A 24,442-nucleotide genomic window follows, 5' to 3' on the forward strand; every position below is an offset into this window, starting at 1 on the left:
TCCAAATTGGAAAATTGGCACATAATTTCAGTTAAACACAGAAATAAACTCTCACATAATTTTTTCAAATGCTCGATAAACATTTATTTTTACATAGTCTTTCCACGAGTGATTAATGTGCGCATAATCTGTGACTAAATTAAAATGCAAAAATCTGATCTATTGTTACCTGAAACTTTCCCCACAAGTGTTCCCCTTTCCATTGCTTCCACGGTTAAGCATGTGCTTCTCATATGTTTTATTTATTTTAGAAGCATTTACATTTGGGCCAGTCCATATAAGCCAATTTCTGCAGGTGTAAAGGGTTAAAACTATAATTGTGATGTTTTGGATGGTCAGTTCTTACATCCATAGCTCAGTCTATGAATTTGAGAATGGTTACATTTCTCCAGCCTCATCCCTCAGATGTTTACCAAAAAAAGTGACTGCTTTGTTGTTGTTGGAATCCCAGATTGCTTGTCTAATGAAAGTACCATATTATTATGGTATGAAAAAGCTGTTTGCTGAGTAATAAGTCCACAGTCACAAAGGAAGTGTATGTAGATCCACATGTTTTTAATCAATGCTCAACATTTCACCATGAAAATCATATTTTATGAAACACAGGAAAATGGTAAGACTTTGATCTTCAATACTTTGGTCTTGTTTATTCAGCAACTTCTTTTCCCTGTAAGAAGAAAGAAAAAATATAATGGATCAGTAATAATAATGAACATGATAAATATATTATGAACACTTGGAAAGAACACTGTATAATGGAACAAGTATTCTAAGACTCGGTGCTCAGCTTGAATATTTCAACTTTTAAGTACCAGCTTAGATTGAATTAATCTTGTTTTTTTGCCCTACTTGACATGTGCTTCTTACAGATCTTTAATACAGTTGAGTGTAAAAGGTCTGTATTGATCTCTGTGAATAATTAATCATAGGTGGTGATAATGTGGTCATATCTGAACATGAGTCAGGTACAGGTTTAGCAGCAGTTCTGTACCTTTCCAGAGTCACGGGTCTTGGCTCTGAGCTTGTTGACCTGAGTCTCAGCGATGTCAGCACGCTCCTCAGCCTCCTCCAGCTCATGCTGAACCTTCCTGAACTTAGACATATGGCTATTGGCTGCTTCCTCCTGGGTGAAGAGAAGAGAGGGAGAGCAGAACATCAGCATTTAAAGTTTGAAGCTTCAGGTAGTAAATGAATATTCTGTTTTTAAAGGTATTTAAAAATAAAAATAAAATAACAGATTTAGGATAACAATGTATACAGGGAGATAGATGATAGAGCAGAGAAAGTGAGTGGCAGAACGGGGGATCAAACCGCTGCCTCCAGCACGATCACTAGACCAGCAAATTAATATTCAACCCCTCTTCTTTAAGTTGGTAACACATAGGAGGCACTCAGAAATGTGTATAATTTCATCAGCAATTACTTGCACTATCAATTGTTGTTGTTGACTGATGTGCTGTAGCAACACTTACTTCAAACTATATTTTATGGACATTAAGTTTTATAATTTTTCTTCTTGAATGTCTGCTTTCAGAGTATTTGACTAAGTCTGTGACTCACCGCTTCCTCAGAATGCCTCTTGTAGGCCTTCACTTTCATCTGCAGCTTATCTACCAGGTCCTGAAGTCTGCCAACGTTCTTCTTATCCTCCTCAGTCTGTGAGAGAAGATCAAATGATCAATGCCCCATAATTATATACACAAACCTGTCTGTGTGAAGAATGTACTTTCTCTTACCTGGTAAGTGAGCTCCTTGACTCTGCGCTCATACTTGCGGACTCCCTTGACAGCATCTACACCTCTTCTCTGCTCGACCTCCACCTCAGTCTCGAGCTCACGCACCTTTGTGAAAAAAAATTACGTAGGCAGTTGTTTGAGCTGTTGAAATCAGATGTAACGAATCTTTGTAACACAGGTAATCTTCTACCTAGTCAAGGAGGCACAATTGTTGTCTGTTCCTATGTACTATTTACAGTTTTTATTGAAGGGGTCTATAATTATAACAACTTTTCATTTTCTCGGTCAGTGGTTCCCAAAGTGGAATTTACATTTCAAATGTTATGAATATTGATAGTCAAAAGCGAGACAGAAGCACCGACATAAATTCATTTGGAAGGTAAGTGGGAAAGCACCATATTAAAGTAATGTTTCCAGAGTATGTACATATGTTTGTTAAGGTTTTATGTTGTTTTTTCACGTTTTTATGAACATATGAAAATCCGCTAGCCTACAAGCTAATTTAGCCTTCTAGCTGGTAGCCACACATAGCAACGCTAGCTTCCCTAGCAACGGCCCTTTTGCAGCAGAGTGAATGAGTCAAGTAGCTAGCGATCTAGAGAGAGAAATTAAACAATGTAACTAGATGAAGCCTAACAAAAAATTACAATGAGATGAATTTGATTCATGTACAGTATATTATATCGTGTGTTGATATTTATTTAGAATTTGTATTATTATTATTATTATGAATGAAATGGCAGTTTAGAAGAAGTCTGCCAGGACTTTTGTACAAGCTGGAACGAAGCAACTAGATTAATACATTTGTATATCTTTATTTTAAGGTCTTGGCTACAATTCTTCTCAACTCCGCTAAATAAGTGTAACATATTCCCCAAAATGTTGATTTTGAACATAAATACATCCTGAATTAAGCTTTTAAAACTGCTACATTTTCTCTCCGCCACATGGCAAAATGTGTAGAATTTCAAGAAATTAGCTCTAAAATTACAAAATGTTATTTCTGTCCAAAGGAAAAATGTGTAGAATAGCTGAACATTTGTTTTAAAACTGCAAAATGTTGTTTCTGATGCCAGAAGGTGACTTTAAAATGTTCTTTCCCAGGGGCCGAGACATGATTAGTCCAGCCATGCACTGGAGAAGTCATAGCAAGAGACTTGTAGACAATCCCTAAGCTCATGCACAGAAACATCGGGTCTAACGGTTGTGCTGAACTGCACATGTTCATGCGGTCAAAAGAACTCCTTCGGTAGATAGTTGTTTTTGATGAAAATTAAAACGCGTTAGTTTGTTACTTTCACTAGGTTGTAGTAATGACAGTTTCAGCTACTTAAAGATGCACTCCAGTATCTTAATACATTTACTCGAGTCTAGGTCTTGCCTTTAGATTTCAAGAAAATTAACAACCAAGGATGAAATTTTCACTTCTCCTATAGACATCTCAAACCCTGGTCTGGTCTGAATCGCAAACATTCCCGGAAGTCTTTCAATGTTGCACCTCTGGGTTTAGAAACTCTGTGGTAAAACTACCTGGATGCTATTTTTACTGAACTCTAAAGTAGGAATTGTATTCTGATATTATGAGGGGGTCCCTAAGGAATTTTCTATCACAAAAGGGGTCCCGTGTCAAAACGTTTGGGAACCCTTGATCTAGGTGGTTTAGGGTGGCAGGTATCCTAGCAGTTAAATGTTGCTGGTTCAAATACCTGAGCCTTCAATGTGAAAAATTGTGTTGATGTCCAAGGCACTTAACCCTAATTTGTACCTATCCAGTGTATATGACTTTATAGGATAAAAAGCATGTCCAGCAATCAGTCTTTCAATCCACCCCAATCCCCCCTGCTGGTAACTCACCCTGGACTCCAGTTTCTGGAGCTGCTTCTTGCCTCCCTTCATGGCCAGATTCTCAGCCTCATCCAGGCGGTGCTGCAGGTCCTTGACTGTGACCTCCAGGTTCTTCTTCATCCTCTCCAGGTGAGAACTGGTGTCCTGCTCCTTCTTCAGCTCCTCAGCCATCATGGCCGCCTGGAATGGTAGTTTGTTTAATTAATGCACCAATTGGCACAAATCATAACATCCCTCTGACATCTTTATTGTGGTTAACCAGCCCAGCTACCATTTCCCTTGAGGACAAATCAAGTTGATGTAATTCAAGTACTCACGTCAGTGATGGCCTTCTTGGCCTTCTCTTCTGCATTCCTGGCCTCCTGGACGATGTCGTCCACCTCTCCCTGCACCTGCACCAGGTCAGTCTCCAGCTTCTTCTTGGTGTTCAGAAGGCTGGTGTTCTGAAGGAGGAAACAAGATGATTTGTTTGACTCTCAAGAGAACTTACAAGTCACAAGGCTGAAATTCTGAAAATCTAAAAGCAAAGACTGTCGAATTCCAGGTGTGTGTAAACGGTATACTTGGTTGAGTTTCATTAGAAATGGCTTTGATCCATACCTGGGAGTGCAGCAGTCCAACACGCTCGCTGGCGTCTACCAGCTCAGTCTCAGCCACTTTGCGGCCTCTCTCTGTCTGCTCCAGAGCAACTCTCAGCTCCTCGATTTCAGCCACCATCAGGCCGTTTCTGCGCTCCACCATGGCTACCTGCTCCTTCATGTCCTCTGCAGCGCGGACGGCATCATCAAGGTGCAGTTGGGCATCCTGGGGTTCACAATGACATACGTTCATTAGGACTTGTGGATGGAGGGGTGATAGGATGGGTGATAGAAATGTTCATTGGGAAGAATTTACTCAATATCCCTCCCATTCTACAGTATATAGTTCAATCTATTCAATTCCTCTGTTCTATTATTTTCTACAGATTCACAAACAAATCCCACTCCATTTTCAGGTGTTTGAACCTGATGTCCCAGTCCCTTTACCTTGAACTGTCCCTGGACGTTCCTCAGCTGTTTCTGGGCCTCAGAGGCCTGCCTGTTGGAGTGGCTCAGCTGGATCTCCATCTCGTTCAGGTCTCCCTCCATCTTCTTCTTCACCCTCAGGGCGTCATTCCTGCTCCTGACCTCAGAGTCCAGGGTGCTCTGCATGGAGTCAGACACCCTCTGGCTGTTCCTCTTGATCTGCTCCATCTCCTCGTCCTTCTCAGCGATCTTCCTGTCCACCTCACCTTTGATCTGGTTCAACTCCAGCTGCACACGCAGAATCTTGGATTCCTCGTGCTCCAGTGTTCCCTGGACAAACAGAAGCAGTCAGGCTAATTGTGTTCAATACATTTGGATGTAGGAATTATATATATATATATATATATATACCGTATATATATGACTACACTAAACACCATTACAGGGAGCATTAGCCTGTAGCTGGCGTTGGCTAGTTTAACACTGCTTTCCCCATCAAACAGCTGTAGTTTGTACCTCAGCCTCCTCCAGAGCGGTCTGGATCTCAGACTTCTCTGTCTCCACGGTCTTCCTGGCCTTCTCCAGCTCATGAATGCTCTTGCCAGTCTCTCCGATCTGCTCAGTCAGGTCAGAGATCTCCTCTGCACACACAGACACACAGGAGCAGTTTAGACTTGGGGGATTTTAAGTGGATATGTCAATGTACTGAAGTTGACCTTGAATCATAATAATCGTTAATTAATTAACAGCACTTCATATGGTCTTGCAAATCTAATTACCCTCCACATCCTTTGGTTGTTCAAAGGAATAGTGATCACAGGTTAAAAAATAAATATATTTTGAACTGTACATGAAAATCTGAAATGGTATAATAGTAGTTTTGATGATTGCAGTTCCCTCCATTTTCAAAACACTAGTCAAACATGAGCCAAATAGAACTGCTGTCAAATGCTTACGTTGCAGGTTCTTGTTCTCTCTCTTCAGAATCTCCAGATGATCCAGAGTCTCCTCGTAGGAGTTCTTCATCTTGAAGAGTTCAGTGCTCATAGAGCGAGCCTCCTTCTGAGCTCCTTCCAGCTCAGCCTGGCCCTCCTCATACTTCTGCTTCCACTCTGCCAGAACCTAGGAGAATCCATGGAATTTTCATTAGAAGTCGTTGATGAAGAGTTTTGATTCCAAAATATGCTACAATTGATCATATAGCAGACAGTAAATATCAGCCTAAGGTGAGGTTTATTCATTTTCACCTTGTCAAAGTTCCTCTGCTTCTTGTCGAGGTTGGCGGCCAATGTGTTTGCTCTCTCAACGTCAATCATGAGGTCCTCCACCTCTCCCTGCAGCCTCTGCTTGGTCTTCTCCAGGGAGGCGCACTTGGAGTTGGTCGCCTCAATGGTCTCCTCAGCCTCCTGCAGACGCTGGGCCAGCTTCTTCCTGTTAGACAACAGAGGATGGTTTTATGTTGCGAAAACAAATGTTACAATACATATTGTTGATCTCACATTTTCTCAGAGCTCCTTACCACCCTCACCATCCACACCATATTTGAGTTTTTGCTGTTCCATGCGACTCACTTGGCCTCCTCCAGCTCCTCTGTGCGCTGGATAGCATCAGTTTCATACTTAGTCCTCCACTGAGCCACCTCACTATTGGCCTTGGACATGCCGCGCTGCAGCTCTGCCTTGGCCTCCTGCTCCTCCTCAAACTGCTCCCTCAGGAGGTCACAGTCATGGCGGGCAGACTGAACACCGTGGGCCAGTGCATTTTTAGCCTGTGAGAGAGAAAGACAAAGAGAGATTGGAGTCAAACAAATCATAGTAGAAGTCTCTGAGGGTGGTGTAGTCACCATGTATATCAAGATATGTCTTTAAACCAGGGTTCTCGAGCTGGAAGGCCGCGATTTTATTTGGCCCCTCACGTTTTCTGAATAAAAAATACATTTTTGGGCAGGGGGACCGTAAAAGACTGTAAAAACACCAACAAATCAGCTCCAAGTGATATTATTTTTGGAAATCCAATCCAAAGTTTTCCCATGCACAACAGACAGATATATATCATCAGAGGCGTCATGCCCATATGGGGCACAGGGGCATGTGCCCCCTCAGATTTGTCCTGTTGTTGTATCTCTTTAATACTACTAGTTACCTTGCAATTTTCTGAAGTTGGCTTTAGTCAGCCCAGACACTGTAGGTTCCCAAAATCCCAACCTCATAACTAGCTGCCAAGAAGCCATTTCAGGCTATCAATCAAGGTAGAGTGGCTAGCTTGTCTAACTATCTTAGCTGGCATGCCTGCTGGAAAGGCTGGTAGACTTAAGAAAAGCAAGCAATAACTAAATGTACTGAATGAGTCTCAAATTCCTTTCAATCTTTTACCCAGATTTTAACAGAGATGAAGAGAAGCATATTTAGTTTCTTTAAAAAAGGGAAGACACAGACAGCTGAAGAGGTATGCTTAGATATGTTTTTTTTTTTACAATTAATTAAGTATAAATATTATGGCTATAGATTGCAGGAAAAAGCTGTTTCAGGTGTTTGAAAAATGCAAAAATCTCCAACTTCAGGACTGGGGCCTACCCCTCCTCAGGACCGCACCCCCAGCCACCCTCACATACTTTGTGACCCATCAGATTTTTTTTTGGGGGGGGGGGGGGTGTATTATGTCCCTGTATGGGTTCGCATACAAATGTAAGCAAGGTTTGAAATTATGTTTTAGTCAAATATTATATCTGTTTGTGCTTCTTGCATTCAATTTGCAGTCCACAAATTATTTGTAATTATGTCCTGACCATCCTCACAAGAAAAAAAATCAGCACGCGGCTGAATCTAGTTGATGATCCCTGCTCTAAACTCTGTGGACGTGGAGCCCATTTTGGGTCCCTTACCTTGACCTCCTCCTCAATCGCCCTCTTCAGCTCCTCCACCTGCTGGGTGAAGGCCTGTTTTCCTCTGGTCAGCTGAGACACCAGGGCTTCCTTCTCCTCCAGCTGGCGGCCAAACTCACCTGCAGGGATAGAGGGATATCTTGTTAATGATTTCTTTGTTTTATAAGATTGAAAATGTATTTTAATGTATCATGGGCAATGTTGTTCGGTGGTGAATAGCACAGTAGAAACTATGTGGACCAGTGGAGGCTCCTCAGAAGAGGAAGGGGAGGACCATCATCCTCAGTGAAATGAATAAAAATAAAAATAGTGAAACATTAAAAAAGTTAGATAAAACTATACCAAATATATTCACGCCACCAAATCATTGATTAAAACACAATGTTATGCAATGAAGGTCTACAGTAGCCTCAACAGCACTCTGTAGCGTAGCACCATGGTGTAGCCATGTTTCCATTCAACAGCTAGTTTCCATCCTCCTCGGGTTACTTTGACTTCAATACAAAACCAAGGAGGCTCATGGTTCTCACCCCCTTCCATAGACTTACACAGTAATAATGACTACGAACTGCAACCTATCATAGCTCTTGCAGCATGAACTGACATGTTGTCCACTCAATCAAAGGACAAGAGAATGACGTTTTTTTTTCGACTGATCATAGACAGCTGATGTGTTTTGCACTGAAGTCCAGAAGGGAAAAGGTGAGACGAGGAGAGCATGTAGATGCGAGAAGGAATTATACAACGAGCAAAATGATCATGCTGTTTGTATGTGGTTTCTATGAAAGTGAACTGTGTTTGCGTGTGATCAGGGTAGTATTCATTCCGCACATTCTGTTGAAAACCTTTCTTAAACGGAACCAAATAGAACAAAATTAGAATAACATACCTGAATTTGTCCAATAGAAACTCTCATTTGCAACTGTTGGACTAATTATTACAACCTAGATCAGCTAGGTGCAGGCAAGAGTGTGCAAGGCAGTATTGAATGTATCACGGTCTCTCATCTCGATTACTCAAATGTTTCTCTCGACCTGTGCACATACGTTGTAAACTGTCATTCATAGGCTCGGTTGTAGCAACCTCATGATGGGTATATGGAACATTTGACTATCATGTAGTACTCTAAACCTATCAATGTTACATTGAGCTGGATGAATCGAATATGAAAGAGTCATCCAATATGCTGTAAAAGAAATAAGGCCAAGCTCCTAAAAAACAATAATCGTCCCGCTTTCATCTTAAATATCACTGACCGGCACTAATGTGGACTATGGACATAAATCCCCCAACACATTTTATTGTGTTCTACTGAAGTAAAGCATTAGTTTGTTGTTCATTGCTGATGGTACCATTTTCTGTCAGGAGTCTGGCCCTCTGTCCACTGATGTCATTGACCTGGCGAACATTCTCATCATTCTTAGTCTTGAGCTCACTCAGCTGGTCCTCAAGAGTACGGCACATCTTCTCCAGATTGCCCTGTTAGTGAAACATGTTCCATCATTACTTTATATATGGGAATCCTGTCAACTTCAGTTCAGTTGAATGGTAATGTAGTTGACCCTCCTCAACACTGCTTGACCAAAACATTACTACTCACCTTAGCCTTGGCGACGGCCTCCATGTTGCTGGAGAGGTCATCAATCTCCATCTTGTACTCGCTCTTCTCCTTCTCCAGCTTCTGCTTGACGCGCTGCAGGTTGTCGATCTGCTCCCCGAGCTCAGCCACACTGTCGGCCTGCTTCTTGCGCAGAGCGGCGGCTGTGGCCTCATGCTGCAGGGTGGACTCTTCAAGATCACGACGCAGCTTCTGGAACTCAGCCTCACGCTTCTTGTTCATCTCAATCTGAGCAGCAGTGGCGCCTCCGGCCTCCTCCAGCCTCTCGCTGATCTCCTCAAGTTCCCTGGAGAGATCGGCCCTCTGCTTCTCAACCTTAGCCCTGGCAGCACGCTCAGCCTCAATTTCCTCCTCCAGCTCCTCAATACGGGCCTAGAACAGGGGGCAGGAGCAGGGGGGATGAACACTACAATACAGTTGAAACAATTGAACCTCACTAAATAATAATAGTATGTATATTTTGCATTAATGTGTTAATACAAAGACAGTTAATATATTCAGTAGAGTGTCCAATACAGGAACCAAACTACCATTTGAAGCACCATCTTTACAACTGTAAGAAGCACTAGCAAGAAGCACCATCTTCCAACCTATTCAGCCATCAGAATCCACCGGGAAAAATTTGTGCTACCAGAATAATGTTTTTCAAGTCTGTGCTTTTCTGTACTGGAGCTTATATCCTGTACTATACCTGAAGTTCCTTGATCTTCTTCTGCAGCTGAGCTCCCAGAGACTGCTCATCCTCAACCTTGCTGAGGAGCTGAGTGGTCTCAAAGTCTTTCCTAAGAAAAACAAATATGCCGATTGCGGAGTTAGTTTCGGTTCGATAGTGTAAAGGTAGAGGATCAAACCGTTCACATTGCTTTTAAAGGGATACTTCAGCATTTTGGCAATTAAGCCCTGTATCTACTTCCCCAGAGTCAGATGAACTTGTGGATACCAGTTGTTTGTCTCTGCATCCAGTATGAAGGAATTTAGAAGTAGTTTTGCAAGCCAATGCTTACTAGCATGCTAGCAGTTACCATAGAATTCCAGTCATTGCGCTAACAGTTAGCAACTTCAAACTGCATGCAGAGACATAAAAATGGTATTCACGAGTTCATTTGGCTCTGGGGAAGTAGATAAAGGGCTTCCAAAATCCTGAAGTATCCCTTTAAGAATCACATGAATATGCTGATTCACAATTACAAGAATTAGACAAAAACAACAATTATAGCAGATAATACTGTACTCATAGGTTTGTGTTTACTTCTTGATTTTCTCATCAGCTTGCTGCTTTTCATTCTCCAGGTCCATTATGGACTCCTGTGCCAGTTTCAGATCTCCCTCCAGCTTTCTCTTGGATCTCTCAAGGTCCATACGGAGCTTCTTCTCTTGCTCCAGAGAACCCTCAAGCTATAAGATAAAAACACATATATTGTTCAAATCTAAACAACTGAAGATAATATCATCTTACATGCTATCTTGGCCAAAATGTCAAACTCCACTCACGTCGTCCACTTGCTGTTCCAGCTTGGTCTTGGCCTTGGTCAGAGTGTTGACTTTGTCCTCCTCTGCCTGCAGGTCATCCAGTGTCTGCTGGTGGGCCTCTTGGAGGGCTTTCTTCTCCTTGGTCAGCTTGGCAACACTCTCATCCATAGACGCCATTTCCTCTGTCAGGTTTTTAACCTGTAAATGGCCACAACATAATTATACTTCACCATAAAGAGGAGATTTAATTTGTTATATATTGCGTTCATTACATTTAGATTAGAACTGCATCAACAACTACTGTATTCTAGATTTAACACTAGATGTCAGTGAACACCATGCCAGTGTACTGAATGGAAGTCATAAATGAGGGGGAGTAGAACATGCAATGACTGTGGGGAGTGCTGAAGTTCTACTATTGTGTCATAATATTTCCTGCACCCATAATACAACTTGATTTCCATTTCTGTTAAGCTATGTTTTGACTTGATTAATGTTTGGAAGACCTTGTTTTCAGTGGCGTGCTTCTCCTTCTCCACTTTGGCCAGGGTGAGCTCCAGGTCATCAATGTCCTTCTTCAGCTCAGAGCACTCATCCTCCAGCTTCCTCTTCTTGGCAGTCAACTCAGCATTGATCTCCTCCTCATCCTCCAGCCTCTCGGTTGTCTCTTTGAGTTTGGCCTCCTGCTGGATCTTGCTCTTGATGAGCCCCTCGCACCTTTCCTCAGCATCGTTCAGACTCTCTCCTTCCTGGTTTCAGAACAGAAGAAAAAATCAGCGGCCTAATTTGGTGTATGAAAATATAGACGTCATTTAGTCAAATATGTCGGACCAAATCATGAAATATATAAATATCATGGGCAATAACAGTGTGCCTGTGTGTGTGTGTAAATGTGTGTTTAAATGTGCCCTCATGTAGGTCGTTGCTCACTCACAGATGTTACTTGGAGCGCCAGGTCGTTCTTGTCCTGTGTCAGGGCCACCAACTTCTCCTCCATTTGCTTCTTCGTGGACAGAGCCTTGGCCAGGTCTGTCTTCATCTTCTCATAGTTCTCCTTCATGTTGGCCAGCTCCTTCTCAGTCTCAGCGCTCTGCAGCAGGGGCTTGATCTTGAAGTACAACTTCATCCATGGCCAGGTTTTCACATTCATGAATGAGCGGATGTTGTACTGGATGGCGAAGATAGACTCTCTGTTCAACAGAAAGGATATAGTGGCATGGTGAGTGACATCCCACTAGGTACAGACGTCAGTTCAACGTTTTGTTTTGATTTACATTTGGTTGAGTTGTCAACTAACGTGAATTCAACGTGAAATTGAAGTCGGAGTAAAAGAACAACAAATCCTCTGCCCCCTTTTGTATACAGCTGAGGAATCGGTGTAGGGAAATGTAACCCATCTTAAACTCATAGACAGCTCTCTAGATGCAACGACTGACAGCCATGCTAAGCTCATGAGGAATTTTATGTTCTTCAAGAATGAATGGATAAATATCACAAATTTATATGATAATTTAACAGCCAAATCCCAAACTGCAACTATAAAGCTAGAATCCTTAGTTGCCACATCCATTTCTGGACTAAATGAATGAACCCAAAAGCTTTAGTAGACCATTATAAGATGTACTTTCTCATTCTGAACAACTCACAGCATATACAGTATGTAATCATAATGCATTAGATACAGGTGGTTGACAGAAAGCTTTGCCAAGATGTCTACTATTCCTCACCTCCTCTCCATCATCTTGCTAAACTCTCTCCTCATGAGGAATCCACGGCTGAGAGCCTGGACCATGCCGACCAGAGAGGCCAGCTTCTCATCTCTCATCTCCTCCAGGACACCCAGCAGACCGGCTTTGAAGAACACCTGAGACACAGGTTAACATGGTCAATGGAACCACAGATGGTGACAGATAGAAAGGGTTGAATCAGAAGAGGGGAACAACACCACTAGATTGATTTAAACAACATTAACTTTGCAATGGTTACAAACAAACCATGTGATATGTTGTTTCTAAGTTGTTAGTTATTGTACTGTTGTACAGAGCCTTCAGAAAATATTCACAGCCCTGAACTTTTTCCAGCCTGAATTTAAAATGGATTACATTGAGATGTTGTGTCACTGGCCTACACACAATACCCCATAATGTCAAAGTGGAATTATGTTTTTAGACACATTTTTACAAATTAATTAATTTGAAATGAAAAGCTGAAATATCTTGGGTCAATAAGTATCCAACCCCTTTGTTATGGCAAGCCTAAATAAGTTCAGGAGTAAAAATGTGCTTAACAAGTCTCACAATAAGTTGCATGGACTCACTCCGTGTGCAATAATAGTGTTTAACATGATTTTTAATGACTAGCTCATCTCTATACCACACATACAATTATCTGTAAGGTCCCTCAGTCGAGCAGTAAATTTCAAACACAGATTCAACCACAATGACCAGGGAGGTTTTCCCCTTGACTCGCAAAGAAAGGCACCTATTGGTAGATGGGTAAAAAAACACATTGACTAATCCTTTGAGCAGGGTGAAGTTATTGATTACACTTTGGATGGTGTATCAATACACCCAGGCAATACTAAGATATAGGCATCCTTCCTAACTCAGTTACCAGAGCGGAAGGAAACCTCTCAGGGATTTCACCATGAGGCGAATGGTGACGTTAAAACAGAATTTAACGGATGTGACAGGAGAAAACTGAGGATGGATTAACATAATTGTAGTTACTCCACAACACTAACGTAAATGACCGAGTGAAAAAATGGAAGCCTGTACAGATTAATAATATTCAAAAACATGCATCCTGTTTGCAATAAGGCACTAAAGTAAAACTGCAAAAGAATGTGGCAAAGAAATGTACTTTATGTCCTGAATTCAACGCATTATGGCAAATCCAACACAACACAACACTGAGAACCACTCTTCATTGTTCCAAGCATGGTGGTGGCTGCATCATGTTGTGGGTATGCTTGTTGTTGATAAAAACAAGTTCGTTTTTTTTACGATAAAAAGAAACGGAGTAGAGCTAAGCACAGGCAAAAACCCTAAAGGAGAATCTGGTTCAGTCTGCTTTACAACAGACACTGGGAGACAAATTCACCTTTCAGCAGGACAATAACCCAAAGCAGAAGGCCAAATATACACTGGAGTTGTTACCAAGACGACACTGAATGTTCCTGAGAGGCCAAGTTACAGTTTTGACTTAAATCGGCATTAAAATCTATGGCAATAATTGAAAATGGCTACATTGAATGTTTCTGAGTGGCCAAGTTACAGTTTCGACTTAAATTGGCATGAAAATATATGGCAAGAATTGAAAATGGCTGAAAACAGACACATCATCTAGCAATGATCAACAACTAGCTTGACAGAGCTTGAAGAATTTTTTAAAGAATAATGTTCAAATATTGTACAATCCAGGTGTGGAAAGCTCTTAGAGACTTACCCAGAAAGGCTCACAGCTGTAATCGCTGCCAAAAGGAAGTCTAACATGTGTTAGCTCAGAGGGTTGAATAATCAAGACGTATTAGTGTTTTATTTTTCATAATTGTTTTTTACAAATGCTAGAATTTTTCTTCCACTTTGACATTCGAATATTTTGGTTAGCTCATTGACAATAAATCACAATTAAATCCATTTAAATCCCAACTTTTCACACAATTTTTATTTTAAGTCAAGGGGTGTGAATACTTTCTGAAGGCACTGTAGATAAATAATGTACACCGATACAGATATCTGCAGCCATACCACTCTAACACCATGCACATGATAATGAGTTTAGTTTCTCTTCCAAACTTGTAATGTATGACTTTGAAGAAAAAAACACCACAATGATTTTCCACTTTTTCCATTAGTTAAATGAAGAAGAAATAATAATAAAATAATGGGTATACCAACTGAAGAGATTTTAAATGATCATAGTAGTTGTGTTTTGTTGTCATCTTTTACTGGGGTTTTTTGACTGACCTTGGTGTGTCCAAACTTGTAATCCTCGTGATTCACATCAATGGACCCAAGCAGCTTCTCAGAAGCCTTCTTGTTGTCCATGAACTGGCCCTCAGGGATGACACTGGCATTCAGTACTTTGTACCTGAATGAGGAGACATTTTTAAAGTATGTCAAGTTGTAATAAGTTGGTTATATTACATGACAGGTAAGACTTTTCTGATGCTGGGAAAACCCTTGGAGCAGATCTTTCTGTGATTGTGTTTGTGTGCAGTTGTGTTTGTGTGCACATACCTCTGCTTGAAGTCAGCATAGATGATTCTGCTGGGGAAGCCCTTTCTGCAGATCCTGATACCCTCCAGTACACCATTACACCTGAGCTGGTGGATAACCAGGAAGTTCTCCATCAGACCTGGTAAAACAAAACAAGTCTCTTTTAATACTCATAAACAGGTTAAAGATTGGGATTGTTAAGGTTACTGATACTGTACTGATAAGATGACATATTTAACTCAATATTTCCTGTACCTGGAGTCTTTGACTCGTTGGGGATCAGGCAGCGCACAAAGTGAGGATGAGTGCTCCTCAAGTTGGTCATCAGCTTATGTAAGTTCTCCTGTAAGGGGGTTACAAACCATTTTCTCAGACATCATTTATGCTAATGTAACGGATGTGAAATGGCTAGCTAGTTAGCGGGTACGCGCTAGTAGCGTTTCAATCAGTTACGTCACTTGCTCTGAAACCTATTAGTAGTGTTGCCCCTTGCTCTGCAAGGGCCGTGGCCTTTGTGGAGCGATGGGTAACGATGCTTCGTGGGCGTCAGTTATTGATGTGTGCAGAGGGTCCCTGGTTCGCGCCCGTGTCGGGGCGAGGGGACGGTTTAAAGTTATACTGTTACACTAATCAATGCACCTTTTGAAGGACTGAATCTACACATTTCAAAAGCTCACCCTGAACTGTGAGGACACTGTCTGCATGGAACCACCCTTCTTCTTGCCTCCTTTCTTGGCTTTATCTGTTAAAATGGGGAAAAGTAAAAGATAACTAGAAAAGTACATTTCCTAGAGCGGGTGGAATAAATAGAATAATAATAATAGTATGTAAGAAATCTAGAGTGGTCTTGTCTTCAGCAAGCACACTAATTATAAACCAGAGAATCTCTGGTTAACTTCACACTTATCTAGAGGCAAATGCTGCCAGTGAGATTGTGTAGAATAACACCTATTGTATGTGTAAATTAACCCAGTGATAAACCTTGAGAAATTGTGATATATTCAAAGACATTAAAGAAAATTGTAGCTAGTGCGTAATTAAATGATTTGACGTGATGCTAGTCTTACCCTCAGGTGGTGCGGCAGGATACAGGGCAGCCAGAATTTTGACTCCTGACTTCCCGTACAGTTGACAAACTGAGTCGTTCAGGGGATCCTTGTTCTTCTCCAGCCACCCAGTGATGTTGTAGTCCACAGTTCCGGCGTAGTGCACCAGGGAGAAGTGGGCCTCTGCCTTGCCTTTGGCAGGCTTGGGCTTCTCAAACGCCTGTGTTTTGCCAAGATGCTGGGAGTACAGCTTGTCCTTGAAGGTGGTGTCTGAAGACTTGGGGAACATGCACTCCTCTTCAAGGATGGAGAAGATGCCCAATGGCTTTACGAAAATAGATGTATATCAAATTAGTGATATTTCCATTTAGGATCACATTAATTCCTTTAGTAAACATGCTATTATAGGATTATATTCATTTAGAGGCACATAATAGAAAACATATTGAGATCTCAACAGTCAGATACATTTTACCACTGATACAGAAAGCTCATATGAGATATCAAACAGCGCTCCATATGAGCTTTGCTGTTACGGTCCACTAAAATGGTCCATTATAATCCTCACAGACAGCTTACCTTCTCAATAAGCTCAATGCAGGCAGCCAAGTCCATGCCGAAGTCAATGAAGGCCCAGACGATTCCCTCCTTTTTGTACTCCTCTTGCTCCAGGACGAACATGGTGTGGTTGAAAAACTGTTGCAGTTTCTCATTGGTGAAGTTGATGCACAGCTGCTCCATGCTGTTGTACTGTTGATGGAGTTTTAAAAGGGATCATTTCATCATACAAGACTGTAATCCATCTCAATCACATCTAATTGTCTTGTTCTGGTCTCATACTCACATCAAAGATCTCAAACCCGGCAATGTCAAGCACACCGATATAGAACTGCCTTGGATTCTTGGTGTCCAACATCTCATTGATACGGATAACCATCCACAAGAACATCCTCTCATAGATGGACTTGGCCAGAGCACTGACTGAGTTATTAACCTGCAATGATAATACCTCAAATTAATACATTAGCTATTGACCGTGTCTGGTGATAATAATAATTTTGGGAAAACAATAACACTATTCAAAAAAAGCAATGCACTCGTCCCCAAAATAATTCCGGTCCACAGAGAATGGTAAAAGCTTTGTTTGGCTGCCTTACCTGAGGCACAGTCTGTCCCTTGGTCACATACTCGTTGCCGACCTTCACTCTGGGGTAGCACAGAGCCTTCAACATCTCAGCTGAGTTCAGGCCCAGCAGGTAGGCGATTTTATCAGCCACTGGAGAGAGAACCAACAACAACAGATTCAGGGACACAAGAACACTTTTTTTCTGATGTTAAACTGGCTAAAATAGTTTGGATAACTTCTTTGTGGGTTAGGTTTTGATTCACCCACATCCATAACTTCAAATCATTTGAGGAGGTTGTACCTGTTCTCCAAAAATGATCTCCTGCCTGATTTTCATGTGGCACTGTCTATCTTAGGCATTCTGTTTCTATGTTTGGGACTGGTAATGGGACTAATACTTTACATATTATATATTTTTTTAATGTGGGACTCACCCTCTGTGCCGTCTGGCTCGGCCTGCTCCTCACGCTGCTTCTGCTTGAATTTCAAGTTGCCATGGTGCAATACAGCTCCTGTCAGCTTGTAGATGCCGATCTTCTCTTCATTAGTGAAGCCCAGGATGGTAATGGCATCCTGGCATTACAGATGAAGTACAACAGTGATGAACTAGTTTTGGTCAGTTACACTACAGTTCTGTGCTGCTCACTGCAGAACAAATGGGATGGATAGATTTCAATGGCTTCTCTGTTCCACATGATAACGCTTGGCCAACACATTAGTAGATGGCAACACAAAAGGAGTTTTCACAGTTCCACAGGACACTTAGTGGTGCTCTCCTGTGGATGTCTTACATGTATGTGCCTCAAGGCGAAGTGTGAAGGCATGAAGAGTTCCTTGAGGCACATGTCTAACTAACACAAGGCTTTAGAATTAAACAAAAAAATACATAAAAATTCCCAGCTGCCACTAAGTTGGAATTGCACAGTACATTCAGTGTGTATGGTGGTCCTATCCATTCCATATCTAAGAGTTTGGTTAACCCTTTGTTTGACTCACATCTGTGGCATCCAGCTCGTCATTGTCATTAATGCTGGCCACAGCGATCTGACCCTGGCTGCACATGGGGAAGTCGTAGGGGTTGGTGGTGATGAGCGACATTTCTGTGGACAACGGAGAACAGCTTGTCAGCTAAATCTCTTAGAATTCTGCTCTCCTACCTTTACAGTATCTCCCCCCTCCTTTACTCAATAGATGGACTCAAGGATACATGTAGTATATAATGAATAGCATCAGAAGAGGAGACTGAGACTTGTGGACTAGTGCATCACAGTGCATTACTTGATAGATATTTCCCAAAGACCTTCCAAATGTCTAGATGCCTTGTTACCTTGGATGTAATCATTGTAATAGCATTATTTGCGCGGGCTATGACATATTTTTATAAGTTCCATAGATGGGGTGTGAATAATTTCCCATGAATCTCTACTTTGTCGTACCAACTAGCTCAGGTTTGTGGCCTGTCATCATCTGGAAGAAGATGTGGTAGCCTCTCTCATCGGGCAGCTGGAAGGACACTCTGGACTTCTCCAGCAGGTCTGAGAGAGAAAGAGAGAGAGAGAGAGAGAGAGAGAGAGAGAGAGAGAGAGAGAGAGAGAGAGAGAGAGAGAGAGAGAGAGAGAGAGAGAGAGAGAGAGAGAGATTATAATATTACATTTACATTTACATTACATTTCATCTGTGTGAATTTAGGAAAGCATTGAGAAACAAGCATTGAGAAACAATCAAAACCAACTCACATGTCTCAATGTCAGCTTTGGCCAGTTTACCACCTTGGAAGTGAATCCTGATGAATTTACCCTGTAGTAGAGCATGGGGGTTAGAAATAGGCCAACAAAATAATCTAACATTTTACTTTGATAGACACCTTTAACTGTTACAGTTTGTTGGAAAATTGTTGATATAACAATAGGGAACTAGTGAATTACAATTTTCCTATGTATGGTAACTTCCACAGTGTGCCATTTATACTTACAAAACGTGACGAGTTGTCGTTCCTCACTGTCTTGGCATTACCGTAAGACTCCAGCAGAGGGTTAGCTGCAATGATCTGATCCTCAAGAGACCCCTGATTGAGACAAACACAAGTTGCTCAGAAACTGGTAAAGCACATTTTTCTCGATTGATCACTTTTCTTGAAACATGATTCAACCAAACTGAAATAAGAAGGCAAACATAAGAACAACCTACCTGCATTTTGCTGGGGTCAACTTCCTTCTTCTTCTCTCCACCAGACACTGCAATGGTGGCGAAGTACTGGATGACACGCTTGGTGTTGACAGTCTTTCCTGCACCGGATTCTCCACTGGTTTATATGACAGAGAAAGAGGGGTTTTAGTTACATGTTTGAGTGTCAGATTGGCTTTCACTAAGAAAGAGCATAGAAAAATACACTGTTAACCTGTGTTCCGACATAAGTCTTTAACAAATACTCCTTCTCATTGACTCATTATTACACATAACCTAATGCTCTAATCTATTCATAGTGTCATGTATTTCATCACACCAAGTGACCCAACTTATTATAATAGAAACACTTTCTCAAGTGACATTTTAGTAAACAACTTACGTAATCAGGACGGACTGGTTCTCCTTATCTGGAACCAAAAAACACATTACTTATCATACTCAAGCAACATTCAGGGGACATTATTTAATTCAAAGCATCACCACGAATTTCAATTTGGAACATTTTCCATTCAAGGGTAGTGAAATCAGATATTCTCAGCAAACTGTTAGAAAACAGTAGATACCGCTCTGAAGTAAATTTTAACTTCCATTGATGCATCCATCCATCTATCCATGAGCACTTAATGGACATCCATCCAACTATCCAACCAACCAAACATCCATCCTTTGTCTATCCATCCAATCATCCATTCATCCAACCGACCATCCTTTCATCCGTCCGTCCGTCCATCCATCTATCCGTCCATCCATCCAACCATCCATCCAATTATCCAATTATCCATCCAACAATCCATTCTTCCGTCCATCCATCCATCCAATCATCCATCCATCCAACCATCCGTCCATCCATTTATCCATCCATCCATGGGAGCTTGTACCAATCAGCATGAACTGAAAGGCGTTGTCAGAGACGGAGAAGATATGGGGTGGAGCCTCCATCCTCTTCTTCCCTCTGTAGGCGTTGACAACATCTGTGTCGTATACGGGGAGCCACTTGTAGGGGTTCACCGTGGCACAGAAGAGCCCAGAGTAGGTCTGGATGAAAGCATAATTAGTTTAGGAGATTAGTAAAGTCAGATGTACTTTTACCTGGATTTATGTGAGGATGTGGGTGTACTTTGGTTTACTGATGTGGGTCTACTGTATTGATATGTTTTGGTTTCTACCATTCATTTATGTGTAGCACTGTATGTGTGAATTTATTATGTTCATGTATGTGTGTGTTTATTATCTTCACGTATGTGTGTGTTTATTATTTTCATGTGTGTGTGTGAGTTTGTATGTGCAGGTTTCTTACATAGATCATCCATGCTGCATAACGCTCTTTGAGGTTATACAACACAGAGGCTTCATTCAGGTAGGTCATCATGGCCATGTCCTCAATCTTGTCGTACTTAGGGGGGTTCATCTCATAGATGTCTGCATCTTTGAACTCTTTTCCTTCCTGAAACAGTCAGAAATCTAGTTTACACGCAGATCAAAGTGGACATGACTGAATGCTTTTTGCTCATTTAATACAAGTTTAATCATTTAAAAAATGCATATCCACATTAATCCAACTACTTTGTTATCACCCACTGACACATATCTGGTGATTCTTGACTAGTCAATAACAAAAAATCTATGCCATTTTTAAGTAGCTGCGTTAAAGATGATGTGTTTGAAGGTTATATTCTGCTTACAAAAAACAAGAAATGCTTCATAATATATATTTTGTTAAAGATTTCATATTGAAATGTTTTTGATCATTTCGATGATTTTTCAAGAAATTGAGTAATTGCACAAACTTTAATACTTTTCAGATCAGGCTTACCTCCTTAGTGCCGTCAGGTTTCGTGACTGTCACAGTAGACTTCCCGTCGGCCCTGGCAGTGACCAAACCCTTAAGGTACAGCTCCGCCTTGTCTGCCACATAGCAGGCATTCTTTGAATCAAAGGGTGCGGCTTGTGCCTCCATCCTCTCCTTCTCAGATTTACGGAGGTATATGGCAGCCTTGCCGTAGATTTGCATCTCAGCGTCCGTACTCATGGTGACGGATAACTAGGAAAGAGATGAAACAAGAAACATTATTGACTCTGTGGTGCTTCCTCCCCAGTCAACAGAGTTAGGTGAGTAGTATCTCTAACAGAATATTCTCATCACTTTTTATTTGAAGAGTCAAACCGTATCTCACCTTCTTTTTCCCCTCCTACAGATGAATGTGTACTTCTTAGAGGACCCTGTGAAACATGAGAGTGTTGTGAAAACGCACAAGTCTAAACCAGTTGAGGCTGCTGAGGGGAGGACGGCTCATAATAATGACTGGAGTGTAGCAAATGGAATGGCATCAAACACCTGGAAACCATGTGTTTTATGTATTTGAAGCCGTTCCACCCTTTCCACTCCAGTCACTACCACGAGCCCATCCTCCCCAATTAAGGTACCACCATCCTCCTGTGATCCAAAGCCTCATCATTTAGTCCCAGAAGGGCTAGTAAGCATTTATCTCAATCATTACAGCCATGTCCAATTCAACTTTTATACCTTTATTTAACTAGGCAAGTCAGTTAATAACAAATACTTATTTTGCAATGACAGCCTAACCCCGCCAATCCCGGGCAACGCTGGGCCAACTGTGCGCCGCCCTATGGGACTCCCGATCACAGCCGGTTGTGATACAGCCCGGAATCGAACCAGGGCCTGCAGTGACGCCTCTAGCTCTGAGATGCAGTGACTTAGACAAGGTCGCTGTTGCAAATGAGAACTTGTTCTCAACTAGCCTACCTGGTTAAATTAAGGTGAAATAAAAGACTGCTGCGCCACTCAGGAGCTGAGGTGCCACTGGTAACGTTCATTTTCCTAGTGACAACAAACTTTACTACTATTTTTTTATTTGATTAAAATGAATATCGCTGAAACCCCAGTTACATTCTAGACCCTTCAATTTACAAACAAAAGAAAATTTGAGATTTAAAGTAAAACATTTAAAGTAAAAAACAAATGTTACATTTGATTGCATATTATCAAATCTTACAAGAGACATGCAGAAGTCACTTCAAACAGTGCAGTTAGCTACTGCCTCAGATGCTGAGTGCAAAGATGAGACAAATGTAAAAATATAAGGAGGTGTAGAGGTCTTACCACAGAGGAAGAAGGTATCTGACTTATGGATGTTGGGGCCTCAGCCTCCTTATATCTGGTTGGAAGTGCTAACCAAGCAAAAGTTAATTATGGACCACTCTGGGGAAGGACATGGATTGTAGGAGAGACCTCTGTGTGTCTGTGTCTCACTAGCACCTCCCACTTCCAGGAGCACCACACTCCCATTACATGACTTTTTAATGTCATATTTGTCTCTGAATTGAATTTCACTAAATAACATAAATGAGATGTCATTACTAATAATTATGACAATATCAAAAGTTTGATTTATCAAATTCATCCCAATGATACTTCTACTGAACCTCATATAGTGTAATGGAGTGAGTCCATGTTGCCCCACCACCACTAAAATAGTTTTCATTAAATCTAATCTGACCTTATTTAATTACATTTTAGTGGCATTAATCCTCATCAACAACTTTATATATATGTTCACCTGTTATTTATATTATTTAGCTTGTAAACACATCGGAACTGTCTCCTCACCTCATGCTTGTGACGGAGTTGGCCGTTACCTCGTGCTTTGCTTAATTTGATGTATCACCCCTGTGGAACCATATTAAATGAATATTTAAAAGCTAGAACGGACACTTTTAGGCTTTCAATAACAGCTTATAAAACCGTTAAATCTAATGTGTTATTTATCTACAGTATGATCTATTAAAAAGAAACATTTCAATTTCAGTTCATAAAACCTATAAATTGAATGTGTTGTTTTTATCTACAGTTTGATATATTGAAGATGCTGTAGGCTTGTTCTATTTGTCTCACATTTCAGTTGGTTAAATCTTCTTATGACCAGTACAGTATTTCAATAATCTTATCCACTCATATTGCTGACAGTGATATAGCTGCCTCAAACTTGAATTACACTCTGAAGTTAACCGCTTAGCAGCTGAGCTGGCTTCAATAAAACTGATATAAAATGAATAGTTACAATAAAGTCATTTCTTTACATTTACAATACATTTATATGAATCCGTTACATTACAGTGTTTATATCCTTCTAAAAGACAGCTCTAGCAACTTGTCGAGAGAAATTATTTTTAAGTAATTGAGCAAGTTATTTTTTGAAGTCAGTTATTTCACATTCTTCAATGTTGATCACATCTCTTCTGCTTTCAAACATTCACATTCAATTAGTCCTTTAAGATATTTGTGTCTAATACGGTGCAGCTAAATTAATGTTCAATAGGGTGAAACCTTACAGAACGTTCAGATAGAAATGTATTGTTAAGAACAGATATGACTGTCTGTCAGGTAGAATAGGGAATAATGTCAGCTTTATTCAATACGTTTCTATCAGCAATGTTCAGAACATTTCACCTCACTGAATACACCCTGTTTGTTCAGGTTCAGTGTCCACCCAGCACATCAGTACAAGAAGCCCCATATCTGCTGAATACACTAGTTGAGCAGGGTGACCATCTGGAAGGACCCCATCAAAGCCTTTTCATTTCTTGGACTGTGCTCTCGTCTTCACGACAGCCAAGGTTTATTGTTTGATATATCTGCCAACACCGCCAAATTCTGGCACAGATGCCACTGTTATTAGACAATATATTTACTTGACGTGTTTGTATGTTGAGAGAACATTCACATTAAGTTATTTTAATATGCAAAAATGTAATATGTACACCTGCAGGGCCGGCTCCAAACATAAGTGATATATGCGGTCGCTAAGCGGGCCCCAGGGGTTGCTATGGGGATTAGGTCGGGGTCTCAACTTACTGTTAAGAGTTACAATAGTGTAGTAAGGTGCAAGTTATAAATGTGGCATCAGCAGTTTTTCTCTTGTTATGTCAGTCACTGACAATCACTCAATTAGCCATGTCAGCTAACAATTTTTAGATTGGTAAGTTAGTCACTGGTATTTTGACCACCCTTTTTCTATCTAAACTTGCAGTAATCATGGCCGAATACCGACCCGGCATGTGCCGAGGACCCCTGAACTCCAGGGGGGACCCCATTGATTTTCTTAATCAATCTCACTCAGATATCATTAACATGGCATAAGTCATGGCAAAATGTGTAGAATTGCAAGAAATTAGCTTAAAAGAGCAAAACAAATATCTGCCCCATGGCAAAATGTGTAGAACTGGTATCCTAGTGGAAAGAGCGTTGGACCAGTAACCGAAAGGTTGCTGGATCGAATCCCTGAGCTGAC

At 41.1% G+C, this 24,442-nt stretch overlaps 1 protein-coding gene across 3 annotated transcripts; it reads right to left on the bottom strand.

Moving 5' to 3' along the window:
- Positions 1 to 536: 536 nt before the first annotated feature.
- Positions 537 to 21,170, bottom strand: LOC120019431 (myosin heavy chain, fast skeletal muscle-like). Of its 3 annotated transcripts, none has more exons than XM_038962731.1 (39): positions 20,947 to 21,170; positions 20,431 to 20,565; positions 20,012 to 20,168; positions 19,513 to 19,540; positions 19,134 to 19,248; positions 18,919 to 19,011; positions 18,683 to 18,743; positions 18,383 to 18,481; positions 17,943 to 18,046; positions 17,381 to 17,519; positions 16,978 to 17,096; positions 16,665 to 16,814; positions 16,400 to 16,570; positions 15,842 to 16,145; positions 15,452 to 15,516; positions 15,030 to 15,117; positions 14,796 to 14,913; positions 14,523 to 14,646; positions 12,282 to 12,418; positions 11,489 to 11,744; positions 11,061 to 11,303; positions 10,576 to 10,752; positions 10,334 to 10,479; positions 9,776 to 9,866; positions 9,067 to 9,456; positions 8,819 to 8,945; positions 7,467 to 7,585; positions 6,157 to 6,353; positions 5,833 to 6,016; positions 5,542 to 5,707; positions 5,102 to 5,226; positions 4,607 to 4,915; positions 4,182 to 4,385; positions 3,899 to 4,024; positions 3,591 to 3,761; positions 1,737 to 1,841; positions 1,561 to 1,656; positions 992 to 1,123; positions 537 to 667 (listed from the first exon to the last, which is right to left on the bottom strand). In XM_038962731.1, the coding sequence occupies exons 1-39, from the start codon at positions 21,160 to 21,162 to the stop codon at positions 647 to 649; spliced, it is 5,808 nt and encodes a 1,935-aa protein (XP_038818659.1). In that variant the 5' UTR covers positions 21,163 to 21,170; the 3' UTR covers positions 537 to 646. The 3 variants fall into 3 exon arrangements, with proteins under 3 accessions (XP_038818659.1, XP_038818666.1, XP_038818651.1); XM_038962738.1 differs by having other exon boundaries at positions 15,452 to 15,510; positions 19,155 to 19,248; positions 20,431 to 20,577; XM_038962723.1 differs by having other exon boundaries at positions 20,431 to 20,577.
- Positions 21,171 to 24,442: the final 3,272 nt, after the last annotated feature.

Source organism: Salvelinus namaycush, chromosome 2, assembly GCF_016432855.1.
Source record: "Salvelinus namaycush isolate Seneca chromosome 2, SaNama_1.0, whole genome shotgun sequence".
NCBI classification, from domain to species: domain Eukaryota; kingdom Metazoa; phylum Chordata; class Actinopteri; order Salmoniformes; family Salmonidae; genus Salvelinus; species Salvelinus namaycush.

Coding starts and splice junctions, on each gene's coding strand:
- LOC120019431 (XM_038962723.1), bottom strand. CDS start 21,162: ATGAGTACGGACGCTGAGATGCAAATCTACGGCAAGGCTGCCATATAC. Junction 19,012..19,133: donor TTGACCCCAGCAAAATGCAG/GTAGGTTGTTCT, acceptor TGTCTCAATCAG/GGGTCTCTTGAGGATCAGAT. Junction 15,118..15,451: donor CAGTGTCCTCACAGTTCAGG/GTGAGCTTTTGA, acceptor ACCCCCTTACAG/GAGAACTTACATAAGCTGAT.